This window comes from Phocoena sinus, chromosome 1 (assembly GCF_008692025.1).
Source record: "Phocoena sinus isolate mPhoSin1 chromosome 1, mPhoSin1.pri, whole genome shotgun sequence".
Classification (NCBI taxonomy): Eukaryota; Metazoa; Chordata; class Mammalia; order Artiodactyla; family Phocoenidae; genus Phocoena; species Phocoena sinus.
The window spans coordinates 130376125-130400904 of record NC_045763.1 but is presented as its reverse complement, the minus strand read 5'-3'; the positions used below and the strand labels follow the sequence as shown (position 1 = coordinate 130400904).

Here is a 24780-nt window from a genome sequence, read left to right as displayed (position 1 = left end):
TGAGCACCGGTAGAAAAGCGCGGAAGATTAACACCCCGCGATTAGGAAAGTAGACTTTAATGGTTAGAGCGTTCCCGTGCCCTCAGTTAAAATGGCAACCTTAGTTGCTTCACTGACTTGGAATCGCCGCCATGGAGGCGTCCAGCGTCCTGCCGCAGGGCGAGTCGGGAAACGATTTTAAACTGAGGAGGCGGCTGAACGCAAAGTTGCTGCTTCTCAACGGCGGGATTTTGGAGCTGGCGTTGGCCCCTGAGGCCTCAGGTGGAGAGGGGCGCTTTGGGATACACTGTCCCTTGCCCTTTCCCTCCGTGGGCTGAAGCAGACTCCGCAGGAGCGAGGGTCGCGGAGCTGGGTGGCTGAGTCAGCGGAAATGTCCCTCTCGGCGTGAAGTGTCGGGCTCGGCTGGCGCCTGCGGGAGCGGAGGTCTCCTTACTGGGCCCGTTTGCGTCCGTCGTGAACCCAGCTGTGGTGGAGCGAGAGGGAATTTGGGAGCGCCAGGGTTTCCTCCGGACTTACTCTTCGCTGTCATTTTGGCGGCTCTTTTACTTCAGGGGATTTCAGTTTTGACGTAGTTTTGGATCCAGACTTGAAGAATGATTCGTGAAGGGAATGGTTGACAGCGTCATCACGGCATTTATTGGTAAGATGCTTTGTTATTGGTCCAGGCGTGGCAGTAAACTTTGTGTTTTGCCCTGTTGTGTAGTCGTTATCTTTACAATACTTGGGGGTTCAGATGTGTTTCACACGACCTGCTTAGCATTGGCGTTGGGTGACGATGTGCAAAAGTGATTTAAGTCAGGGTCCCTTCCTTCACGGACTTAGCACAAGAAAAACAACTGAGTTGTACTTGTGTGTTCTGAACTGCAAGTGCAAGAGGAATTGGCCGGAGAGCTAGCTCTGTGGATACTTGGAAGCTTCTCCTGAGGAGATGAAACTTAAAGGATAGATTGGATTTGGTCAGACAAATGGGTGTAGAGAAGTAGTCTTAATTGACAATAGGTTGAATTAAAAAGTCCGGGAGCAGAGGCAAACATGACAGGCATGAAGAGCAGGAGGGTGATGAGCAGCCTAGGGGAAGGGGTGCATGTTTGGGTGTAGGGCAGTGGCTCTTAACCGTTTAAAGAATCATCTCCTGGACCTTTCTTCACCCCCTTCTCCCACCAAATACACACGCATACACCATTTTGCATCCAACCTTAGAGGGCTTTTAGATTTAGGAAAGACCCTTTGTCCATGGATCTTGGCGTAGGAACTGAAATAGTAGAAAATGAACCTGGATAGGATCAGATAATATGATCAGGTGCCTTGAAACCCAGGCAGAGGTTTTGGCTTCATTTATTTAGAAGATGTGTGGGAATTGTTACGGGATCTCAAGCAAGGTAATGACAAGATAAAAGTGGTGTCTGTGGAGAAACTAGTCATGGATTGGGGAAAGGGGTTAAGACTGGGAGTAAGATAAGTGGCTATAATTAAGAATGCAAGTGAAGGCCAAATCTGAGAAGGCTAGTATGTATGCTTTTAAGAAATATGTCAGAATTTGATGCTAATTCGGATGTAAACGTGAAGTTGAGGGAAGAGTAAAAGATGACTAAGGAGTATTTTAAGGGGCAGGAAGGAAAATGAGAAGGAAGAGTGGAATTATTACTGAGAAACAGGGTAGTTGGAAAGGAAAGATTGGTTGTGAAATAATGTTTAGCTTTGAACTTAATGAATGTGAGGACAAAGAAGTTTAATGTTTTACAGAAAATTGGAAATGCAGGTGCAAAGGTCTGAAAATAGAGATTTAGGAGTCATATGTAGAATGAATGTTATATGGAGAATGAGTGATTTCAGAGTCTGGGGAGACATGCAACTGTTGGGACTGGAGGAAGGATAGGGATCAGCAAATGAATCAGAAGGAACCATAAGAAACAAGGAGGAGAAATAATTGAGTGTCTGAAAAAAACAAGGTAACAAAGTTTAGAGGAGTAAGGATGAGCACACTTGATGAACCAAGTATTTGGCCATGGTTTTCACAAAAATATTATTGGGAATCTTCAAAAGTGCCATGTCTTTATAGTGATGGATTCATAAGAGAGGTTGCTGAAGATTTCCAAAAAAAATTTATTAGTAAGTGGAGGCAATAGTTGTATACCATATTTCCAGGAAATTGGTCTCAAAACGAATGAGACGAGTAGGATTTAAACAAAACATTTTTAGTGTTAGGAATACAAGAATATGCATGGCAGTGGAAGAAAAGTATCCTGTGAAGTAGAGATTAGAGATGATAGAGGTTTGAAATAAACATGGGAGATGGTGCCCAAGAGAAATGTGAAGGGACATGGAGATCTAGAATATTGGTTGATGGATTGGCTTTAGAAAGCAAGTAAGAGGACCTCTTTCCTTACAGTTGGAAGGAAGAATATTGGGGCAGTAAAATATTAAGTCAAGCTGTATTTTTAACCTCTTAATTATCTGGCAGAGCAAAATTGCACATTATTGAGTATGGAGTGAGAAAGTAAAATAGGTATAAACCATTTTCTAATCTTTAATGCATGGATTGGGCTATTTCACATTTACTGCAGTATTAAATTACTCAAGGGAAATGTTTTCTCGATACCAGTCCTTTCAGAGCTAGTAGTCTTTCTCTCACCTAGATAGACTTTAAAATCCTTTTGGAATTCATAGAATTTCTCTTTTAAGGAGTCAAACTTAGTAGGGCTTATTTTGCCTTGAAATTGATCCCTGTTAAAAGGCGGTGTGCAAGAAGGAGGTAAGAGCACCCACTCTGGTGTTTGACTGTCTCGGTTCAAATTCTGGCTCTGGCATTTTTAGCTCTATGACTTTGGCAAGTTACTTAATTTCTTTATCTTCCTATCTGTCAACTGGGAATATAATAACCCACCTCATACAGTTGTTTGAGGATTAAATGAGACAATATTTGTTAAAGGGCTTAGAAAGTTGCCTGGCACATGATGAATACTCAATAAATGTTAGCAATTATTCCAAATAACAGATTTGAAAGAAACATTCAATGTAGATGGGACTGATTAAAATTCCATTTTGAATACACAATTCTGTATGCATTTAAAGCCAGACTGCTTTAGAGTAGCTGCTATTTAAGTTGTATGGTATATGATCTTTCTCTGGGCATTATCTGAGTTTCGAGAACTATATATTTAATTTATGGAGTTTTGTGCAAGGTATAAAGTGTGTCATACTTTGACATGATGAAATTTAAATATAGGGCTTCCCTGGTGGCGCAGTGGTTGAGAATCTGCCTGCCAATGCAGGGGACACGGGTTCGAGCCCTGGTCTGGGAAGATCCCACATGCCGCGGGGCAACTGGGCCCGTGAGCCACAACTACTGAGCCTGCGCGTCTGGAGCCCGTGCTGAGCAACAAGAGAGGCCGCGATAGTGAGAGGCCCCGCGCACCGTGATGAAGAGTGGCCCCTGCTTGCCACAACTGGAGAAAGCCCTCGTACAGAAACAAAGACCCAACACAGCCATAAATAAATAAATTAATTAATTAAAAAATTTTTTTTTCACAAATGAAGAGCTTTATTTATCATTATATTTAAATTTATATATATTTATTTAGTTATTTATTTATGGCTGTGTTCGCGGCCTCTCGTTGCTCAGCACGGGCTCCAGACGCGCAGGCTCAGTAGTTGTGGCTCATGGGCCCAGTTGCCCCGCGGCATGTGGGATCTTCCCAGACCAGGGCTCGAACCCATGTCCCCTGCATTGGCAGGCAGATTCTCAACCACTGCGCCACCAGGGAAGCCCTGAAAAAAATTTTTGAAAGGGTAACTGTGCCACTACTTGGGAGTAAATTTTATAACTTTTAAATCATAATTCCTTTCAATTTTGGAGTTCCATGAAATACTTCTGTTCAATTAAACCAATACTTGCTTAACAATTAAACAGCATTCAGCATTATACTAGGGTAATTATACAAGAGAAATACAAAGAGCATGATTTCAGTCAAAGTAGTTTAGTTTTTCTGGGAAGAGAAGAAATGCACACCAAAAAAATGGTACAAGTAGATGAATTTGGGCCAAAATGAGTGGTAGAGACTAGGTGATTGAAGAGAGCTGTGTGGGCTGGTGTATTATTAATCTCCAAAGATTTTGTAGAATATTCTCGAGGGATTTTGTTAGACTCATTTAGAGGGCTCTTGGGCTTTTTCAGAATATTTACCCCTGAGGATCTCATTCTGTACACACACACACACACACACACACACACACACACACACACTGCTTCCTAGAATGGGCCACTGATACAGACACAGACAGAAGTGTGTAACATAGGTATTCTGGGGGGAAAAAGGTTAACAAAACCCTACTATTTGAAAAGGTATCACATTCACACATGGTTTTAATGGAGGTGGAATGGAAAAAGAACACTTGAGGTAGGGAATACAGTTGATAAGCAAACACATGAAGACAAGGATGTGTTTATGTCTAGGAGAAGTAGGATAAGGACAAGCTGAATTATGAGTTGTGAATACCCAGCAGAAGAGTAGAATTTATCTAATCACTGTAAAGTTTTTTGCGCAGGTGACTAATAATAAAGTACCATTTCTGAAAAATGGATTACCCTCAGATATGGAATGTTTAGTTGTGGTAATAAGACCTGGCTAAGGAAGTAGCTTTGGGAATGGATGGAGAGACTGAAGAAGGAAAAATTCAAAAGAATGTGCTTAATGATTGTATGTTAAAATATGAAAGTGGGAGACTACTTAAATAAATTTAAATTAACTTAGAAAATTGACAGGAATTTGAAAATGGACCAGCTAGCTTTTGGAAGGAGGACAGAAGGAGTTGAATTTAGTTTTGAACATAACTGTATTTGAGCTATCTGTAAGATGTTCATAAAAATAGCCTATAGCCAATGAGAAATATAGGATTTGATTAAAAAGTCAAAATGGGGCAGGGAGTAGGAGGGAGAGAGAAAGAATTCCTTTATAGTAGATAGAGGAATCAGTGAAACTATGAGCATGAATTAACTTTTTACTGTTTAGAATTCTGGTTTTATTTCTTTTCATGTAGACCATGGATTCTTATGATGTACCAGAATCGACTCCTAGACAGTGTGCATCCTCAAGGCTTAAAGATTACTTTATAGGTGCCACCCCTCTGCAAAAACGATTAGAATCAGTCAGGAAGCAGACTTCATTTATCCCGACTCCACCTCGAAGGAAAATTCCCCAGTGTTCACAACTGCAGGTATGCTCTTTGTGTTCCTTTGTGTTACTAATAATTGAGAATGTCTGTGAATGAAACATTTCAATTGTTGTTACTATTTATAGTATTTTTAGTGTATTCTTACTCCCTGTGGTAATAAAACAAATGAGAAACAGCTATAACAATTATTCACACTATCAGTACCATATTTTTTTTTTTTCTCCTTGAGGTACGCGGGCCTCTCACTGCTGTGGCCTCTCCCGTTACGGAGCACAGGCTCCGGACGCGTAGGCTCAGCGGCCCAGCCGCTCCGCGGCATGTGGGATCCTCCTAGACTGGGGCATGAATCCGTGTCCCCTGCATCGGCAGGCGGGCTCTCAACCACTGCGCCACCAGGGAAGCCCAGTACCATATGTTTTTCAACCTCTTTTTTTTTTTTTTTTTTAATTCTTTCTCTTTATTTACTAGTTTTCAAAATAATGCTAGGGGTTAGTTTCCTAGCATTCTCCAATGGTGACAAAGTTTGTTTTTTTTTTGGTTGTTTTTTTTTTTAACTTTTTATTTTATATTGGAGTATAGCCGATTAACAATGTTGTGATTGTTTCAGGCTGCCACATAACATTGAGCAGAGTTCCCTGTGCTATACAGTAGATCCTTGTTGGTTATCCATTTTAAATATAGCAGTGTGTACATGTCGATCCCAAACTCCCTAACTATCCCTTCCCCCCTGGTAACCATAAGTTCCTTCTCTTAAGTCTGTGAGTCTGTTTCTGTTTTGTAAATAAGTTCATTTGTATCATTTCTTTTTAGATTCCGCATATAAGGGATATTGTATTTCTCTTTCTCTGACTTCATTTAGTATGACATCCTCTAGTTCCGTCCTTAACCTCCTTTGATTTGGGACATTTCCACAATATTTCTTTGTCTTTTATAACATTGACATTTTTGAAGAATATGTTTCCTCCTCTTCCCTTTTTAAATAGAATATTCCTCATTTTGTATTTGTCTGATGTTTTCTCAAGATTAGATTGAAATTATGTATTGCTGGCTGGAATACTGTATAGGTCATGTTGTATCTTTTTGGGAAATAACATCTGGTACATAGGTGATGTTAATTTTGATCATCTTGTCAACGTGTTGCCCAATAATTACTGCTTTATTCCCCCCTGCAACTAGTAAGCGGTCTGTGGGGAGACACTTTAAGATAATACAAATATCCTGTGCCTCATCAAAATTTTGCCTCACACTTAACATCCTTCATCCATTGATATATTTTGCCTAATCCCATCTTTATGGTGATGGTTGAAAAATAATAATTTTCCATCTCTATTTGCTCCATATTTACCAACCAGCCTTTGGCATTCTATTTTAGGCCCTTCTCATTTCTATTCCATTTATTTATCTATTTATCAGTACAGATTCGTGAATTCCTGTTTTTAAAATTTTTCTAATTACTTACTAATTATTTTCATGTTTATATTGTTCTGGATTTGTCTGGTGGCAACATGCTCTGTTTTGATCATTCATAAAAAAACCCTGTGTATTAACATTAGTAATTTGTAATTTTACTGAACTATGAAATAAAGCCCCAGTCAATACAAGTTTTTTTGTTGTTTTATAAATTTATTTAATTATTTATTTATGGCAGCGTTGGGTCTTTGTTGTTGTGCGAGGGCTTTCTCTAGTTGCAGAGAGCGGGGACTACTCTTCCTTGTTGCGGAGCACGGGCTCTAGGCGCGTGGGCTTCAGTAGTTGTGGCTCCAGGGCTCTAGGCACTCGAGCTTCAGTAGTTCTGGCTTGAGGGCTCTAGACCACAGGCTCAGTAGTTGTGGTGCACGGGATTAGTTGCTTCATGGCAAGTGGGATCTTCCCAGACCAGGGCTCGAACCTGTGTCCCCTGCATTGGCAGGTGGATTCTTAACCATTGCACCACTAGGGAAGTGCCGTCAATACAAGTTTGATGGATGCTTTTGAGTCACTTAGCAAGGAACTTGGCTGATCAGTCACCCACACCTTCCTTTTAACTTTTTCTTGTCTGTGTTGTGGGTCTAGTATCTTTTGGCATATGAGAAAAGTTTTGCTTTTTTGTGAAACCTTCTTTAAAGAAAAATTACTAAGGCTTCCCTGGTGGTGCAGTGGTTAAGAATCCGTCTGCCAATGCAGGGGACACGGGTTCAAGCCATGGTCCGGGAAGATCCCACATGCCGTGGAGCAGCTAAGCCCGTGCGCCACAACTACAGAGCCTGAGCTCTAGAGCCTGCGAGCCACAACTACTGAAGCCCATACGCCTAGAGCCTGCGCTCAGCAACAAGAGAAGCCACCGCAATGGGAAGCCCGCACACCACAATGAAGAGTAGCCCCCACTCATCCCAACTAGAGAAAGCCCGCATGCAGCAACAAAGACCCAACACAGCTGAAAATAAAATGTAAATAAAATAAATAATTTAAAAAAACAAAGAAAAATTACTAGTCCTGGTAATGAAAGTTATGGTTCTTAACCAGAAAACAGAGATTGTATATAAATTAAAGACTGGAAAAATAAAAAAACAAACATTGCAACAGTTAAAAAAAAAAAAAAAAAAAAAAAAGACTGAAATGTCCAGTTCAGTGTTTCCTTTTCTCTATGATACAAATAATTTTGCCAGATCTTTTTTTCCTTGGCCGTACCACGTGTCCTAAGGGATCTTAGTTCCCAACCAGGGACTGAACCTGGGCACTGGCAGTGAAAGCGCCAAGTCCTAACCATTGGACCCTCCTTTTTTTCCCCCAAATCTTTTGATAGTAAAAAGTTTACAACTTTTCCATGAGTACTCTAGTCAGAACAAATATTTTTGTCAAGTGGACAACTGTGGTGAAAGTTCCAAAAGATATTTGGGACTGTGGAAGTATGGATTCTATAGAAAAATTCAATTCAGGATAAAACTAGGAGCCTATGTGGGGGTGTATGTGAAGACCCTCAGTACTGCCATAGTGCCAATACAAATGAAGTGTTTTGTTTTTAGTGGTCCCTGTGATTCTAATAGAGCCTAGCCAAAATACTCCCATGTATCTTTTTATTTAATCTACTGAATTAGAGTGATGGAGTGAATTTACTGCCAAACAATTTTAGAAATTACTTAATTAAAACCAATGAAATTAGATGCTCCAGTGGTGACTATTTTTAAACTCTATAATTTGAAGTTTCTAAAAGTATTTAACTGTTCATCCAATAAATATTTATTAAACAGCTGTTCTAGATGACATTGTTCTAGGTGCTAGAGATACAGTAGTGAATAAAATAGGCAAAATTCCTGTTCTCATCAAACTCATACTCTAGTTGTGAAGACAGTAAAAATCAGGCAAGTACCTAATGTCAGACAGTAATAAGTGCTGTGAAAAAAATAAAGCATGTTAAGGAGATACAGAGTGACAAAGCTGGAATGGGTACAGGTGCTACTTTAGATAGGGTGGCCTCTTGAGTGACATTTGGGCAGAGACCTGAATGAAGGAAAGGGACATGCCATGTGAACACCCTGGGAAGAACATTCCAAAGGGAAAGTACAGCAGATGCAAAGATCAGGTACCCAGTAATGGCTTTGTTTTAAATATTTAAGATACTTTGATTAAGTTCTTAGTTACTCATGTTTCCTAATTCTTAAACTTCCTTTGTCTTGATTTTTTTTAGGAAGATGTTGATCCTCAAAAGTTCGCATTCCTTCTGCATAAACAATGGACTTTATATAGTTTAACTCCCTTATATAAATTCTCCTATACTAATTTCAAAGAGTATTCTAAACTTCTGAATGCATTTATTGCTGCTGAAAAGCAAAAAGGACTTGCTGTGGAAGTGGGAGACGACTTCAACATCAAAGTGATTTTCTCTACTCTCCTGGGAATGAAAGGAACACAGAGAGACCCTGAAGCATTTCTTGTCCAGGTATATCATATAAGCAGTACTTGCTTCCTAGGAGAAAAGAATGTGCATTGTCTTGGTTTAGAAATTGTGATATTTTCTTACTGTTTTTAAAATTCTTAAGCTTGTGATTTATAACCTATTTTATGTCTTGTTTGACCAAATTATAGTAATTAGATATGACCAACTTAAAAAAAAAGTTTTTTTCCTTTTACAATATAATTATGTTTATCTTAGAAAACTTGGAAAATACATGAAAGTACAAAGAAAGGGAGAAGTTTGAGCTGCAAAGAAGTTGGGATTCTTCTCCTGGAGCTGAGTAAAACCTACCCCTATCTAGGGCTCCTTCCTTCTTTCCTTCCTTCCTTCTTTCCTCCCTTCCTTCCTTTCTTCCTTCCTTCTTTCCTTTTGAGGTTCTTGGCAGGCAAACCTCTGCTCTTTGTGGGCCCACAGATCTTCTACTTACACAACCCCAAAGACTTGTAGGCTTGAGGAAGTGAGGCTCCATCTGTTTGTGGAAATTTCTCTCAGTAAACTAGTGCATGGTGATGACTCCAGAGTTTCATCCATAGTCAATATAATGGAAAATTCGAAGACTTATGACTCTTTTCAACATGAACTTCAGGATTATATTAGAAAGCAAAGAGTCAGAGGATTACAACCAGAGGTTTGCTTTAGAAAGGGGACAGAAGACTCTGTATACAGAGAAAAGGACCACACTGCACCCAGACCTCCAATGCTGGAGCAGAGATTCCCCTTCAGGAGGCCCCACAAGTCCCCCAGTTCCTACAAAAGGCCGAAAACAGTGGAAAGCCACTTAACCCACACTGTCCAATATTCATCACTTCCGGCAAAGACTGGAACCTGTAAATCACTGTCAGAAAAAAATGACCATTTCTTCAATAACCAGTGGTTTCCAAGCCCACCTGTGCAAGGAATGGCCACTGGCCCCCACACAGCACAACACAGAGAAGAGGCCAGCTGCTTCTCAGAGGACCACACCAGTGTCCATCAGGCAGGAGATCAAGACGGAGGCTGGACGGGAAGGTCCAGGGACGAGGAGGACATGGCGATGAGGAGCAGGTATCGTGGAAGAGGACGCACCACAGGGATGAAGAGGATGAAGATTCCCACAAAGAGAACAGGAGGAAGGCCAAAGTGGCGCCAGGAAGCACAGAGAAGTCCAAGTACAGAAAGGGCACCCATGATTGGGACACCATGAAGGAGGGAAGAAGGTCCAGTAGAGAGAAGAAGCATCCTGGCAAACATAGCACCCAGGAGTGGGACTTGTGGGATGAAGCTATCCTCGGTGGTTGTTACTGATGCTGGAGATTTGGGACCTGGATATTAAATGATATGGATCCATTGGAAAGGCTGGATTAAATGGTATTGAAGCAATTCATTAGCCATACTTCAAAGAAAATAAAATTAGATCCCCCCTGTATCAGACTCTGTTCAAATATAAAAACCCAGTTGGTTTAAAGATGTCAATTTAAAACCCAAATAGAAAAGTATTAGAAGTAAATATAGGAAAATTGTTTTCAATCTTGGAACATGAACGGCTTTCCTGAACAAGACGTTTTAGCCAGGGGCCATAAAAGAAGAAAAAATAATACATGTATTTGCAAAAACACTTAAACTCTGCATGTAACAGAAGATTTTGTTGTGCATTTTCTTAAAAACAGAAATAAAAAGCTATGCGTTGTGCATAGGCATTGAGCAGCTCCAGAAAGATACACGAAACACTGGTAACTGGGCTCTGGGGGCAAGAACTGAGTTGGGGGAGGCGGGTAGACAGAGGTAGCTGATAGACTAACTTTTCAGAGTGTACATTTCTATTTGAATTTTGTACTATATGAGACTACTACCTTTCCAATAAATAAATATTTTAAAGGTAAAAAAAACAAACAAAGAAAGTTAAAAACCACAGTTTAACATTTTGGTATACATCTATTTGTCAGTAGACAATCTGAATAGGCCTAGTCCTATTAGAGAAATTGAATCAATAATTAATAACCTTCCAAAACAGAAAGCAACAGATCCAGATGGGTTCACTAGTGAATTCCACCAAACGTTTAGGGAAGAAATTATACCAGTTGTCTACAATTTCTTTCAGAGATAGAAGCAGAGGGAATACTTCCTAATTCATCCTATGAGCCCAGTATTACCCTAATACCAAAACTAGACAAAGACATTATAAGAAAATTACAGACTCCATCATGAATCTAGATATATCTATTTGGCTGTCTGTATCTATTAAAATTGTGATCATATTGCCCATACTTGTGCATTATGGCTTTTTTTTTTACTAATAATCAGTGCTGTAGATAGTTACTCATGTCATTTTGAGTAACTAAATGTAAATTTTACGTTTTTGTAAATATCTATAATTCTATGGTTTTTAGTGGGATTAAAATCCTAGAAGTAGAATTTTAGCAAAGAAGTAACATTGTTACATATTGTGATATATCATACCAAGTTACTCTCAGAAATGTAACATTTTACATTCCTTACTATATGTAGTATATAAAAGTAATATGACTGTCCTTTGATTTATTAAGAAACCAGATTTATTATTTATGCCTGCTCCTTCTGTTTCTGCTAAATTAACTCATTTTAGTCATTGATAAATGCTGAAACAGTTGAAATTTTGTTTATTTGTATAGATCAGGGGTTAGCAAACTATGGCCTGCTGCTTGGCTTTGTAAATAACGTTTTATTGGAATAAAGCCCCTTTCATTTGTTTACATATCGTCTATGGCTGTTTTTGTATTACAACAGCAGAGTTGTAATTGCTACAGAGACCACATGGCTTGCAAAGCCTAAAATATTTACTATCTGGCCTTCTGCAGAAAAGGTTTGCTGACCCCTGGTATAGATCATAGTATTGGCAAGGATCTCAGGATTACTGGAATTAGATTCAGCTGCATATAACAGAAAGTCTAAATAACAGTGACAATAGAGGTTTACTTGTCTTCCAAAAAAGTGTCCAAAGGTAAGCTTTTCCAGGCTGGTAAATGCTTCATGAAATTATTAATAATCTAAGCTCCTTCTGTCCTCTCTATCATCCTTGGTGCATGGCTTCCCTCCTATGGTCACACTATAATAATCTAAATTGGCTCCTGGAGCTCTAAATACTATATGTAAGTTCAAGGCAAGTAGTAGGAGGAAGGTGGGAAAGTCAGACAGGATGCCTGCCGCTGAGTAAACCGTTAACGAAACTTGCTGACACCCAACAGATACTTCTCTTTACATCCCAGATGGAAGGAAGACTAGAAAAAATTTTTAGTGGGTACTTTGCCACCTCAAGTGAAAGCACTGTTTTACTGTGGAAGGAAAAATAGATACTGGGTAGATAATTAGCAGTCTCTGTCAAGTTGAAGCAGTTGATGCCCAAAGAAGTTACATGGTTGGCATGTCATCAGGCAAGCAAATATTCTTGTGAGGAATAGAAATAACCTCTTGAATTCCTAGTATAGTGTCCTAATAGTTTTCTAATTAAATCTCATTTCTTGCCAGGGTTACAGGACTTATAGGTTATAAAAACGTGATAGACATAATACATCTGGCTTTAAGGTATTTGAAAGTCTCATAACTTCTTGAACAAGGAGAAAAATGGCAAAAATAATTGTTCAAATGATCATCTCTAAAGGGATATAATATAGGGCTGTGATCTTCACCTTGTCCTGGTCAAACTTTAATTAAAACTTCTATTAATATCTGGAAGGTATGTTTGTTATATAATTTACAAATTTAAAGTTTGAGGGGTTAGTCAATCTGCTAGAAAATATAATCAAGATTCTAAAAGATCTGAATGGATTGACACAGTGGGCCAAATTGAAAGAGATTAATATTTTAATAGGAATAAGTTTACTGCCTCAGTGTAAGTTGGGGGGGGATTTACCTATTAATAGCAAAAATGAGTACATAGAGCTAATTTATGTAAAGCTGTCAACTAAACCAGAAAACTACTATTAAGATTATATTAGTAGGAGTATAATCTAGGTTAAAGGTGGTGACAGTCCTGTAATCAGACCTTTTTGAAGTAATTATGTTCACTTATGAATGACTCCTTTGCCAAAGAATTTCAGAGAAGAGTGTCCAGATAGTGTGAGCACTTGAATGTATGTCATAGAAGGAATGGTTGAAGAAACTGGAGATGCTGACCGTAGCAGTATATATGACAAGGATCATCAAATATTTGAAGGGCTTTTTCTGTAGAAGAGAGATTAGATTAGATTTCATCTACATGCACATAAAGAAGAAAGTAGGACCAGTGGTTGGAAACTGTAGGGCCTAACATATGAAAGAACATTTTAAGTGGATAGACAGACCTCCCTTGGGAAATAGTGACGTCTTCCTCAGTGGAATAATTCAAGCACATTGGATTCGGTGACCTTTTACAGTCCCTTCTAAAGGTTTTTTAAAAAAATTATTTATTTTTGGCTGCGTTGGGTCTTTGTTGCTGTGCGTGGGCTTTCTCTAGTTTCGGTGAGCGGGGGCTACCCTTCGTTGCGGTGCATGGGCTTCGCATTGCAGTGGCTTCTCTTGTTGCAGAGCTCTGGCTCTAGGCGTGCGGGCTTCAGTAGTTGTGGCTTGTGGGCTCTAGAGTGCAGGCTCAGTAGTTTTGGCGCATGGGCTTAGTTGTTCCATAGCATGTGGGATCTTCCCGGATCAGCGCTCGAACCCGTGTTCCCTGCATTGGCAGGCAGATTCTTAACCACTGCGCCACCAGGTAAGTTCCCTTCTAAAGTTGAGATTTTTGTTTTCCAATTTTTTAAAGTCTTTATTGAATTTGTTTTATGTTTTGGGTTTTTTTGGCCAGGAGGCATGTGGGATCTTAGCTCCCTGACCAGGGATCAAACCTGCACCCCCTGCATTGGAAGATGAAGTTAAAGTTGAGATTTTGAGACTTTTTTTTTCAGGGTACTGTACCTGGTTATACCATATTGGCACCCCTTTTTGCATTTTGGTTGCACCAAGATCTTGCCATATACCATGTCTGTCCTAATAAAGAGTATTAGGAGAAAGGTCAGTTAACTTGATACACCCTAATAATGATCAGGGAGACTATTACCTCTCTGGTTTTTGGCAGGTAATACTACATATCTTCTTATTTTTAAATGTACTAGTTAATGCTGAGAAGATGCACTGTAGGAGTAGATGTACTTTTGAATTTAATGAACCCATTTGATTTTTCTTCATAGATTCTGTCAAAATCTCAATTGCCATCTGAGCACAGAGAAGGTAAAGTGTTGTGGACTGGTTGGTTCTGCTGTATATTTGGAGACAGTCTTCTGGAGACTGTTTCAGAAGATTTCACCTGTCTACCCTTATTCCTTGCAAATGGTGCAGAGACTAATACAGCCATAATTGGAACCTGGTTTCAGAAAACTTTTGACTGTTACTTCCGTCCCTTAGCAATCAATGCGTTTAATCTTTCTTGGATGGCTGCTATGTGGACTGCATGCAAAATGGACCATTATATGGCTACTACTGAGTTTCTTTGGTCTGTACCCTGTAGCCCTCAAACTCTGGATATTTCTTATGCCATACATCCAGAAGATGCAAAAGCTTTGTGGGACAGTGTTCACAAAACACCTGGGGAAGTTACCCAGGAGGAAGTTGACTTATTCATGGACTGCCTGTATTCACATTTCCATAGGCATTTCAAAATTCATTTATCAGCCACAAGATTGGTTCGTGTTTCAACATCTGTAGCTTCAGCACATACTGATGGAAAAATAAAGGTTAGTTTGAGCAAATCTAGTTAAGTAATTTTTCCTTATTGTTGCATAGTTTTCAAAACGTATGGCAATTGAATTTTCCACATTGAAGAAACACTTTGGGATGTCTGCCAATTGACGACAGTAGAGAGATTTTATTTTATGCTTTATAAATGGTTTACTAAAAAGTCTTAAGCCTTCTATATGCAGCTTTATAGTGGAAGGATACTATACACTGTGTGCCCATAGACTTTGGTAATAATATGACTTATTCTTTAGTAACTTTGAAATTTTCAGAATTTTCTTGTCAACTTTGAAATAATTATCAGAGTAACAGGATTTTGTGTGTTAGATAAGAAACTTATAGTAGAAACAGAACTAAAATATCATCTTTATATTTTAGGCTTTTCTATCCCTACTGGGAAAGAAATAGAGACATTGTTTTAGTGTATATGAAGGCCTTATTAGAGAACGTATCAGAAATAAACTGAGAAAAAAAAAAAGAAAAAACTGAGAGTAGGCACCTAAATATATTTAAGTGTATTATATTAATATATTTAAAATATATTAAAATACAGCCACAATAAACACTCGTGAATATTGGTCTTGTCACTGTGCTAGGAGTTTAACATACTTTAACTCTAATCTTTAGAGCAACCCTATAGTTAGGTGTTTCTATCTACATTTATTTTATTTTTAAAACAAGGAAGCTGAAGCCAAGATAGATTTAAATGACACATGCAAGATAGCTTAGTAAGAGGAAGTCAAGATTTAAACACTTAATCTCTTAGGTTCCAAGAAGTTCATACTCTATCTTATAAGCACTACTTTAATGCTTTTCAGACTGGAGGTCACAATGCAACAGTAGGTTAGGAAGTAATTTGATGGGAAGAAACCAGCTTTAAAAAACAAAAGAAAAATAGAGTGGAAAATATAAAAATGAGAATATATAACATATACTAAGGATATACATTTGCTTGTACTGAGTCATGATGTTAAATTTATTTCTTACTATGGTTCACAGTAATAAATTTGAAATATTATATACTATTCCATCTTACTTTGACATTATAAAGAAATAAATTTGCATTTTAGCACCTCAGAATTCAATTTCATGAAGTCCTTATATTTAAAAATTTTATTTCCATATTCTCACATTCTATTAATAAGCTACATTTTAAAACGATTTTATATAATTGTTCTTATCCATCTATGAATGTAAGGGTGGCCCTGTTTTATCTGGTCTATTCTAAGGGCCTCTCGTAAGGATCTAAGACAGTAACTGTGGCTCCTAGGTTCAAATAATGCCATGACGAAGCTAACATTTATCAAGCACTAACTGTGCCAAGCATTATTAAGCATTTACACATATTGTCCCATTTAGTTTTCACAACAACCTATTTGCATAGGTTGTAAAGAGGAAATTGTGGCACAGAGGATAAGTAGGCTCCTTCAAGATCACACAGCTAATAAGTGGAGTTGGAATTTAAACCCAGTCATCTGACTCAAAAGCTTATGCTTTTAACTGCAACACTGTACTGCCTCTCAAAAGTTTGAAATTAATGTATTAACCAGGTTTCTGCCTCTGCTTAGTTTCTACAAGACACTTTGGCATCATATATCCCTTTGAGAAGAAGGAAGGTATGGAACTCTTTCTAGAAAATGTAGACACTCAATTTGCATATAAGTCTAAGGGGTTCATAGATACTCCTTCCCCCTTCTCTTTAGGCAGATAGTTATCTTATCCATGGAAGCCAGGATAAATAAGAACCCTAGTCTAATTCCAACTAAGCAACATTGACTAATAGTTGTAAATTTATTAAAGTCAGGTCATCTTTATTAAGTAAAGTTTATTTGACTTAGAACAGCAATGGTTTGGGTTTATATTCATAGCTTAGCTTGTAGATATGGAATTTAAAATAAGCCTGGAATATTTATCAAATATCAAACTGCTTTGCTATAAGTAATTGTATTTTAATTTTAAATGTCTTTTTTTTTTTTCAGATTTTGTGTCATAAATACCTTATTGGAGTGTTGGCATATTTGACAGAACTGGCAGTTTTTCAAATTGAGTGAGGCCTTGTGGGGACTATAAGTTATGGATTATATACCTTTTTCTCACTGACTATCTGCCTAATTGCTATGCTGAGGGGGACTGCAGGAGAAATGGGCATCTGTGCATCTGTTTTCCTCGCAGTGCCTTGGAGTTACCCAGATGAAAGCCAAGAAGGATCTAGAAGAACAAAGAAGGTGGTAGTGGATGAACCACAGCCAGGTGCTCGTGTAATATAGTCCTGGTTATCTGGCATGCCAGTCTGTAGAATATGCCGAGTTATTAATTTGTTGGCCATCTTTTTATTATGTCAAAATTTTTAGGATTCAAATGAGATACCTCTAATATTGAATATTTCTGATTTGCATCTTTAAAACCTTTAATCCCTAATTTTAAGCATTTTAGACTTGTATTCAGAGAGAATTTCTATGTTCTATAGACATTTTCCTAGCATCATTTTGCTGTAGAGAACCAGCAATCAAAATCCTCCCCAAAGGAAACTAAAGTTACTATACATTTTTTAAGCCACTAATATGCTTCTGTTTTTAATGCTGTTTAATTCTTATTGCAGTGTTGAATTAAATATTCACTTTTAAAAGGAAGCCTTGTGTTTATCAGTGTTTTGGTGACAGATCTTTAATAAATATCTCAGGAATGGGAAGTCATAGGCTTTTTCTCTAGCACAAAGGTTACTCAACAACTATATGGAATCATACAAATTGTAGAGTTGAAAGGCAGCTGTGAATCTTTTTTGAGGGCAGGAATTATATTATGTAATTTTCATGTCCCTAATTTTGTTTTAGCACAGTGCTTGCTAAATATCTGTAGATTAAGTGAATTAATTTAAACCAACTCTTATATTTTACAGATGAAAACTACAAAATTGCACAACTTAGATGTGCACAAGATGTTATATCTAAAACTCTTCTTTTTACTCACTGAGCAGAGGAAGATTTTGTTTTACTTTAGAAACAATGTTTTTTAAAATCTTCTTTGAAAGAAAATAACTATAATAGGCTGTGATTCAAAAACAAGGACTAACTTCTGGAATGGGGTATTATTTCACATATACTAGGCACAGCAGAAGTAGTGAAAAAAGCATGGGCTTTGGAATCAGCCATTGGAATGGACATTCATTGTCCTTTGGAATCAGACATTCATTCATTCAACTAAAATTAAGCTCCCACTGTCTACTCAGAATTTTATTGGGTAAAAAGAGATATAGTAGTAAAGATAAAAAAGATCCTTGTCTTGTGGAAATTATATTCTAGTAGAGGAAGGCAAAAGATAAATAATTTCAGATGGAGATAAATGCTATAAATAAGGCAGTGCAGTATGAAAAAGGGTGACTGGGATAGTGCCTACTTTATATACAGTTGTCAAAGAAGGTCTCTGAGGAAGTGACATTTGAGCTGAGTCCTGAATGATGAGAGGGAACCAGCTGTTTGAAGATCTGAGGAAGCATGTGCTAGGCAGGTGAAACTGCAAGAGCAAAGGCCTTGAGATAGGTAAGAGCAAGCTCTTATTTGAAGAGTAAAGGAAGTCTGTGTGGCTGGAGCATGGTAAGGGTGGAGTAGTATGAGATGAAACTAAAGAGATTGTGCAGGGACTTCCCTCATGGTCCAGTGGCTGAGACTCTGTGCTTCCATTGCAGGGTCGTGGGTTCGATCCCTGGTGAGGGAACGAAGATCCCACATGCCATGTGGCCAAAATAATAGTAAGTAAATAAATAAAATTAAATTAAAAAAAAAAGACTGTGCAGCAGAGACTTCTTCCATCGTGATAAGTCTCCCAATTTCTGGCTGGGCATGTGGTTGCCCAGAATAAAGATGACATTTTCTAGCATTCCTCATAGGTAGGTATAGTCATATGACTAAGTTCTGACCCAATGGCATAAAAATGCCAGTGTCATGTAGAGCTTCTAGGAATCTTGTTAATAAACAGTAGGCCTGTACCCCTTGCCCTTATTCTTCTTCCAATTTTGCTGTTTGGAACACATAAAATGACTGGTACTGTAGTTGCTCTTTTAGGTCACTGGGATAAGGGTCAGGTCCTAGGGACAGCAGAGCATGGCCTGGAAGGAGTTTGTGCCCTGAGGACTTCTTGAAGCTGAACTCCAGTGCCAACCGGGATGTTCTTCCTCCAGACTTACGTATCAGAGATGTAAACTTCTATCTTGTTTAAGCTATTGTTACTTTGGTTCTCTTGCTCATAGTCAAACCTAATGCTAACTGATACAGAGAGGAAGAATCCACATCATCTAAGTTTTTACAGGTACTACGAAGAGACTGGATTTTATTCTAAATGCAATGGGGAACCACTGAAGTTTTATGCAGAAGAGTTATATGATCCAATTTGTGTCTTACAAGATTTTATAAGATATGATGGAGAATGAGTTGTAGGTGGACAAGAGTGGAAAAGGGAAAACAGGTAAAATGTTGTTAGAAATGGTACAACCTCATGGAGAAGTTAGCAATATCTAACAAAATTATGTGTGATTTACCCTTTGACTAGTAATCCCACTTCTGGGATTCTATCCCCAAAATTCACTAGCAAAAATATAAAAGGAAGCAGAAACGAGGCTATTTATTCCAACAGTATTTGTAATAGCAAGACTAAAAACAATCCAAATGCTCATCAGAGAGGGATTGGTTGAATAAATTATGGTATAGCTGCACAGTGAACTACTACTGTGTAATTATAAAAGGGTTTGAGGAAGATATATAATACTGCCATGGAGTTCTCTCTAGGATATATTGTTATGTGAAAGAGCAAGATGAGGATAGAGTGTATAGTATGCTATCTTTTATGGAAGGAATGGGGGTGGAATATGAGTATGTGTGTATATTTCCCTACAAAAACAATGGAAGGATAAACCAAAAACTAGTAAAAGTGATTGCTAATGGAATGATGGGAACCAACTGTGTAGAGGGGACAGAATGAAAGTTAGGACTCATCTGAATGTTCCTTGTTTATAGTTTGGAACCATATAAGTGTTTTATGTAATTATGAAACAAAATTAGATCAAAAAGAAAAAGCAATCCTTAAAAACTGAAAACAAATGAACCTAACTATATTACGTTCAGACCATAATCACACAAAGAATCGTTTTTAGTATCTCTAAATCCTTGTATTTTGACTGTATATCATCAGTGGGCTATATCCTAGGAAAAGAAGAGCAGCAAAGGAATCTTAAATTGCATTGAGTTGTCTTATTTTTAATAATATTGGTATTGTTATTTTACCACTTTTCATAACAGGATAAAATATATGTGACTATAACAATGTTAGAAACCAAGATTTCTAACATTGTAAGAGAAAAAAATATACAATTATAAAATCAAGTAAGTTAAGTAGAAACTCTGTAATATTAACTTTGAATTGGAAATATCGGAATGAACTCATTTATTTTTGAAATGCAAATTTTAATTTTGATGAAGCCCAATCTGTCAAATTTTTCCTTTTGTTTCTTGTACTTTGGGTGTTGTATCTAAGAAATCATTGCTTAGTTCAAGATCCCGAAGATTTACTCCTGTGTTTTCTTCTAAGCATTTTATAATTTTAGCTCTTAAATTTAGATCTGTAATCCATTTTGAGTTAATTTTTATGTATGGTGTGAGGTAAGCATTCAGATTCATCATTTTGCATACAGATATTCATTTGTTCCAGCATCATTTACTGAAAAGGCTATCTTTTTCCCATTGAATTGTCTGTTACCTTTCTTAAAAATCAGTGGCCATAGATGTTTGGGTTTATTTCTGGACTCAATTCTATTTCATTGATCTAAATGTCAGTCCTTATACCAGTACCACACTGTCTTGATTACTGTAGCTTTGTACTATGTTTTGAAATCAGGAAGGTGAGTCTTTCAGCTTTGTCCTTTTTTCAAGATTGTTTTGACTCTTCTTGATTTTTTGCATTTTCATAAGAATTTTAGGATCAGTTGGTCAATCTTTGTAAAAAAGCTGGGATTTTGATAGTGATTGCCTTGAATCTGTAGATCAATTTAGAGAGTATTGCCCTCATAATGATATTAAGTCTTCCAATCTATGAATGTGTGATATCTTTCCATTTATTTAAATCTTTCAAAATTTTCTTCAACAATGTTTTATTGTTTTCAGTGTCCAAGTTTTGCACTTTCTTTTGTTAAGTTTATTTCTAAATTGTTTTTTATGCTATTGAGAATGGAATTGTTTCCTTATTTTCATTTTTGGATTGTTTGTTGCTAGTGTATAGAAATATAATTGATTTTGTATATTGCTCTTGTATCCTATGATCTTGCTGAACTTGTTTATTCTAGTAGCTTTTTCAGTGAATGCTGTCAGATATTCTATATATAAGATTCATGCCATTGAAAAAAGACAGTTTTACTTCTTAATTTCAATCTGGATGCCTTTTAGTTCTTTTTCTTGCCAAATTGCCATGGCTAGAATTGCCAGTTCAATGGCCGGTAGAGGTAGTGAGAATGTACAGTCTTATCTTGCACTTGATCTTAGTGGGAAAGTATATTTCACCATTAAATATGCTGTTAGCTGTAGGATTTTCATAGATGTCCTTTATAAGGTTAAAGATGTTCTTTTCTATTCCTAATTTGTTGAAGGTTTTTTTTTTTTGCGGTACGCGGGCTTCTCACTGTTGTGGCCTCTCCCATTGCGGAGCACAGGCTCCGGATGCGCAGGCTCAGTGGCCATGGCTCACGGGCCCAGCCGCTCCGCGGCATGTGGGATCCTCCTGGACCAGGGCACGAACCCATGTCCCCTGCACCGGCAGGTGGACTCTCAACCACTGCGCCACCAGGGAAGCCCAGTTGAAGGTTTTTTTTGGTTTTGTTTTTCTTTTCTTTTTTCGCCGCACAGCTTGTGGATTCTTAGTTCCCTGAGCAGGGGTTGAACCCAGGCCCTGGCAGTGAAAGTGTTGAGTCCTAACCACTGGACCGCCAGGGAACTCCTGAAGGTTTTTATTATGAATAGATGTTGGATCTTGTTAAATTATTTTTCTGCGTCTATTGGGATGATTCATGATGTTTTGTTTTTTTTTTTTTACTTAAAACCACACCTTTCACTTCTGGCTTCTGCACGTAAGAAGCTTGGAAGTCGCCACTCTGTCCTAACAGGTAAAGAGATCAACAGATGGAAAAATCAACTATTCTTGGGTCTGTAAGAAAGGGGAGGACACAGAACAAACTGCTGCCTCCATGATTGGAGAGACAAACAGGCCAATATGGGGAATCATGGCTTACAGGAGCAGTGGCTCATGAGCAGAAACCACTGCAGGAACCAGTGCCAGGGTTGGAAAACATGAATTACAGTTGATGAATTGCTGGAGGCTCAGTGTGGATAAACCTGAGAATTAAAAACTCCAGGGGAACCTGGTCATAGGGGAGCCCTCACATTATTGTGAGATTTACCTCCAGGAGCTCAACCAGGTTCTTACAGTAAATATCAGAGAAAAATTCTCATGCTTCTGGTAGAGGGGAGGGAAAAAGAACAATTTTGAAATATACCAGAGCAGTTGGTTTTTCTTAACAAAGTCTGCCCTTAGGGGAGATTAGTTATGCAGAGCCTAACTGACCTGGGGAAAGGGAAATATCTAACACTAGCCTGCTCTAACCATTCTGTCCACCTAAGTGGGGAGAAAAAACTGAGAAACTCTTGTGAAGTTCACAGTCCATAGGCATAGGCTCACTAAAAGCCTGAGACCTAATCACAGGACTACAGAGCCCTTCTCTTCTCCCCATACCTCACTACCCCCTTACTAAAAGCCTATTTACAACAGTTTTCTTTACCTGGTTCATCATGTCTGGCTATCAAGAAAAAAATTACAAGGCGTATCAGAAGGCAAAGAAAACCCCCCCAAAAAAAACAATTTGAAGGAACACATCAAGCAAGCATCAGAGCAAGACATGGCAGATGTTAGGATTATCAGACTGGGAATTTAAAACAACTATGATTAATATGTTAAGGGATCCAATGGATAAAGTATTTCTATGCAAGAACAGATGGGCAGTGTAAGCAGAGAAATGGAAATCCTAAGAAAGAACCAAAAAGAAATGCTAAAGATAAAAAATACTGTAACAGTAATGAAGAATGCCTCTGGGGACACCCTCTGGTGGCTCAGTGGTTAAGAATCTGCCTCCCAATGCAGGGGACACAGGTTTGATCCGTGGTCCAGGAAGATCCCACATGCCACAGAGCAACTAAGCCCGTGTGCCACAACTACTGAGCCTGCGTGCCCTAGAGCCCATGCTCTGCAATAAGAGAAGCCACCACAATGAGAAGCCCACGCACAGCAAAGAAGGGTAGCTCCTGCTCGCTGCAACTAGAGAAAACCTGCGCGCAGCAACAAAGACCCGACGTAGCCAAAAAGAAAAAAAAAAAAGAATGCCTTTGGTGGGCTTATTAGTAGATGACACAGCTGAGGAAAGAATGTCTGAGTTAGAGAATATATCAATAGAATCCTTGAAAAGCAAAGAGAGCAAAGATTGAAGAAAGAAACCCAAACAAACCAATAGCCAAGGTCTGTGGGACAACTGCAAAAGGTATAACATACAGTTGACTCTGAACAACATGGGTTTGAACTATACTGGTTCACTTATACACAGATTTCTTTCAATAATAAATACTATAGTACTATGTGATCCAAGTTTGGTTGAATCTGTAGATGTGGAACTGCAGAGACAGAGGAACCATGGATATGGAGGAATTGTGTGTATGGAGGGCCAACTATAATTATATATGGATTTTCGACTGTGTGGAGGGTTGGTGCCCCTAACCTGTGTTCAAGATTCAACTGTTAACACACAATGAGAATACCAGGAGAGAGAAAGTAACAGAAGAAGTATTGGAAACAATAATGACTGAGAATTTCTTCAAATTAATGCCAGACACCAAACCACAGATCAAGGGAGCTTAGAGAACTCCAAGCAGGATAAAAAAAAACAAAAAACAAACAGTATTGAGGCATATAATATTCAATCTACAGAAAGTCAAAGATAAGGAAAAAGTCCTGAAAGAAGCTAGAAGGAAGAAAACACCTTACCTATAGAGTAACAAAGATAAGAATTAATCTGCCTTCTCCTCAGAAACTGTGCAAGCAAAAAGACTGGAGTGTTAAAAAAAAAAAACCAGCAACCTAGAATTCTGTGAAATTATCTTTCAAAAATGAAGGAAACACAAATATTTTCCTGGGCAAGTGAAAGTTGGAATTTGTCATCAGTAGAACTTCCTTGCAAGAAATGTTAAAAGAAGTTCTTCAGAGAGAAGGAAAATAATATATGTCAGAAACTTGGATCTGTATGAAGTGATGAAGAACATCAAAGAAGGAATAAGTGAAGGTAAAGTAAAAAATTTTATTTTTCTTATTCTTAATTGATATAACATGACAGTTCAAAATAATACAACAATATTTGATTATGTATGCTTATATATAATATACATAAGTATGTGTTTATATATAAATACATTACATAACATATACATATAAATATGTATTTATATATGTCTATATATAAGTGAAATGTATGACAACAATGATACAAGGGACATAATAGGCTGTCCAGGTATTACATATGTCCTTAAGAAGTATTTCTAAATATTATTTAATTTGAATATCTTTATAGAGAAATGTAAGTTTGACTACTTTTACAATGGGGTGATATACATATACATAGAATAGAGACTACAGAGACTAGAGAAGAATTTCCAAAAATGATTGAGCAAAGGAACAAAAAAGCAATTTAACCAAATGAGCAAATGGAAGGACGGGAAAAAGGCAAACTCCAAGGTATAATTGTAAACATAAAAAAAATGATAATTAGGGAAATTTTAGTATGGACTGGGTATTAGGTGATGTTAAGGAATTGTTAATTTTATCAGATGTGATAGTGTTATTATAAGTAGACCTTATATGTAAAAATTAAATATTCAAGTGTGAGTGAA

The 24780-nt window shown here is 37.8% G+C and overlaps 1 protein-coding gene across 1 annotated transcript; it reads left to right on the top strand.

Annotated features, from left to right (window-relative positions):
* The first annotated feature begins 23 nt into the window (after window positions 1-23).
* Window positions 24-17437, top strand: CENPL (centromere protein L). Its single transcript, XM_032647871.1, has 5 exons — window positions 24-640; window positions 5038-5214; window positions 8837-9088; window positions 14272-14814; window positions 16795-17437. Exons 2-5 carry the CDS (start codon window positions 5041-5043, stop codon window positions 16864-16866), a joined length of 1041 nt encoding a protein of 346 aa, XP_032503762.1. The 5' UTR covers window positions 24-640; window positions 5038-5040; the 3' UTR covers window positions 16867-17437.
* Window positions 17438-24780: the final 7343 nt, after the last annotated feature.

Excerpts from the sequence above, each read along its gene's own strand:
- CENPL (XM_032647871.1), top strand. The coding sequence starts at position 5,041 with ATGGATTCTTATGATGTACCAGAATCGACTCCTAGACAGTGTGCATCC. Across the intron at positions 5,215-8,836 it reads CCCAGTGTTCACAACTGCAG|GAAGATGTTGATCCTCAAAA; the intron begins GTATGCTCTTTG and ends GATTTTTTTTAG. Across the intron at positions 9,089-14,271 it reads CTGAAGCATTTCTTGTCCAG|ATTCTGTCAAAATCTCAATT; the intron begins GTATATCATATA and ends TTTTCTTCATAG.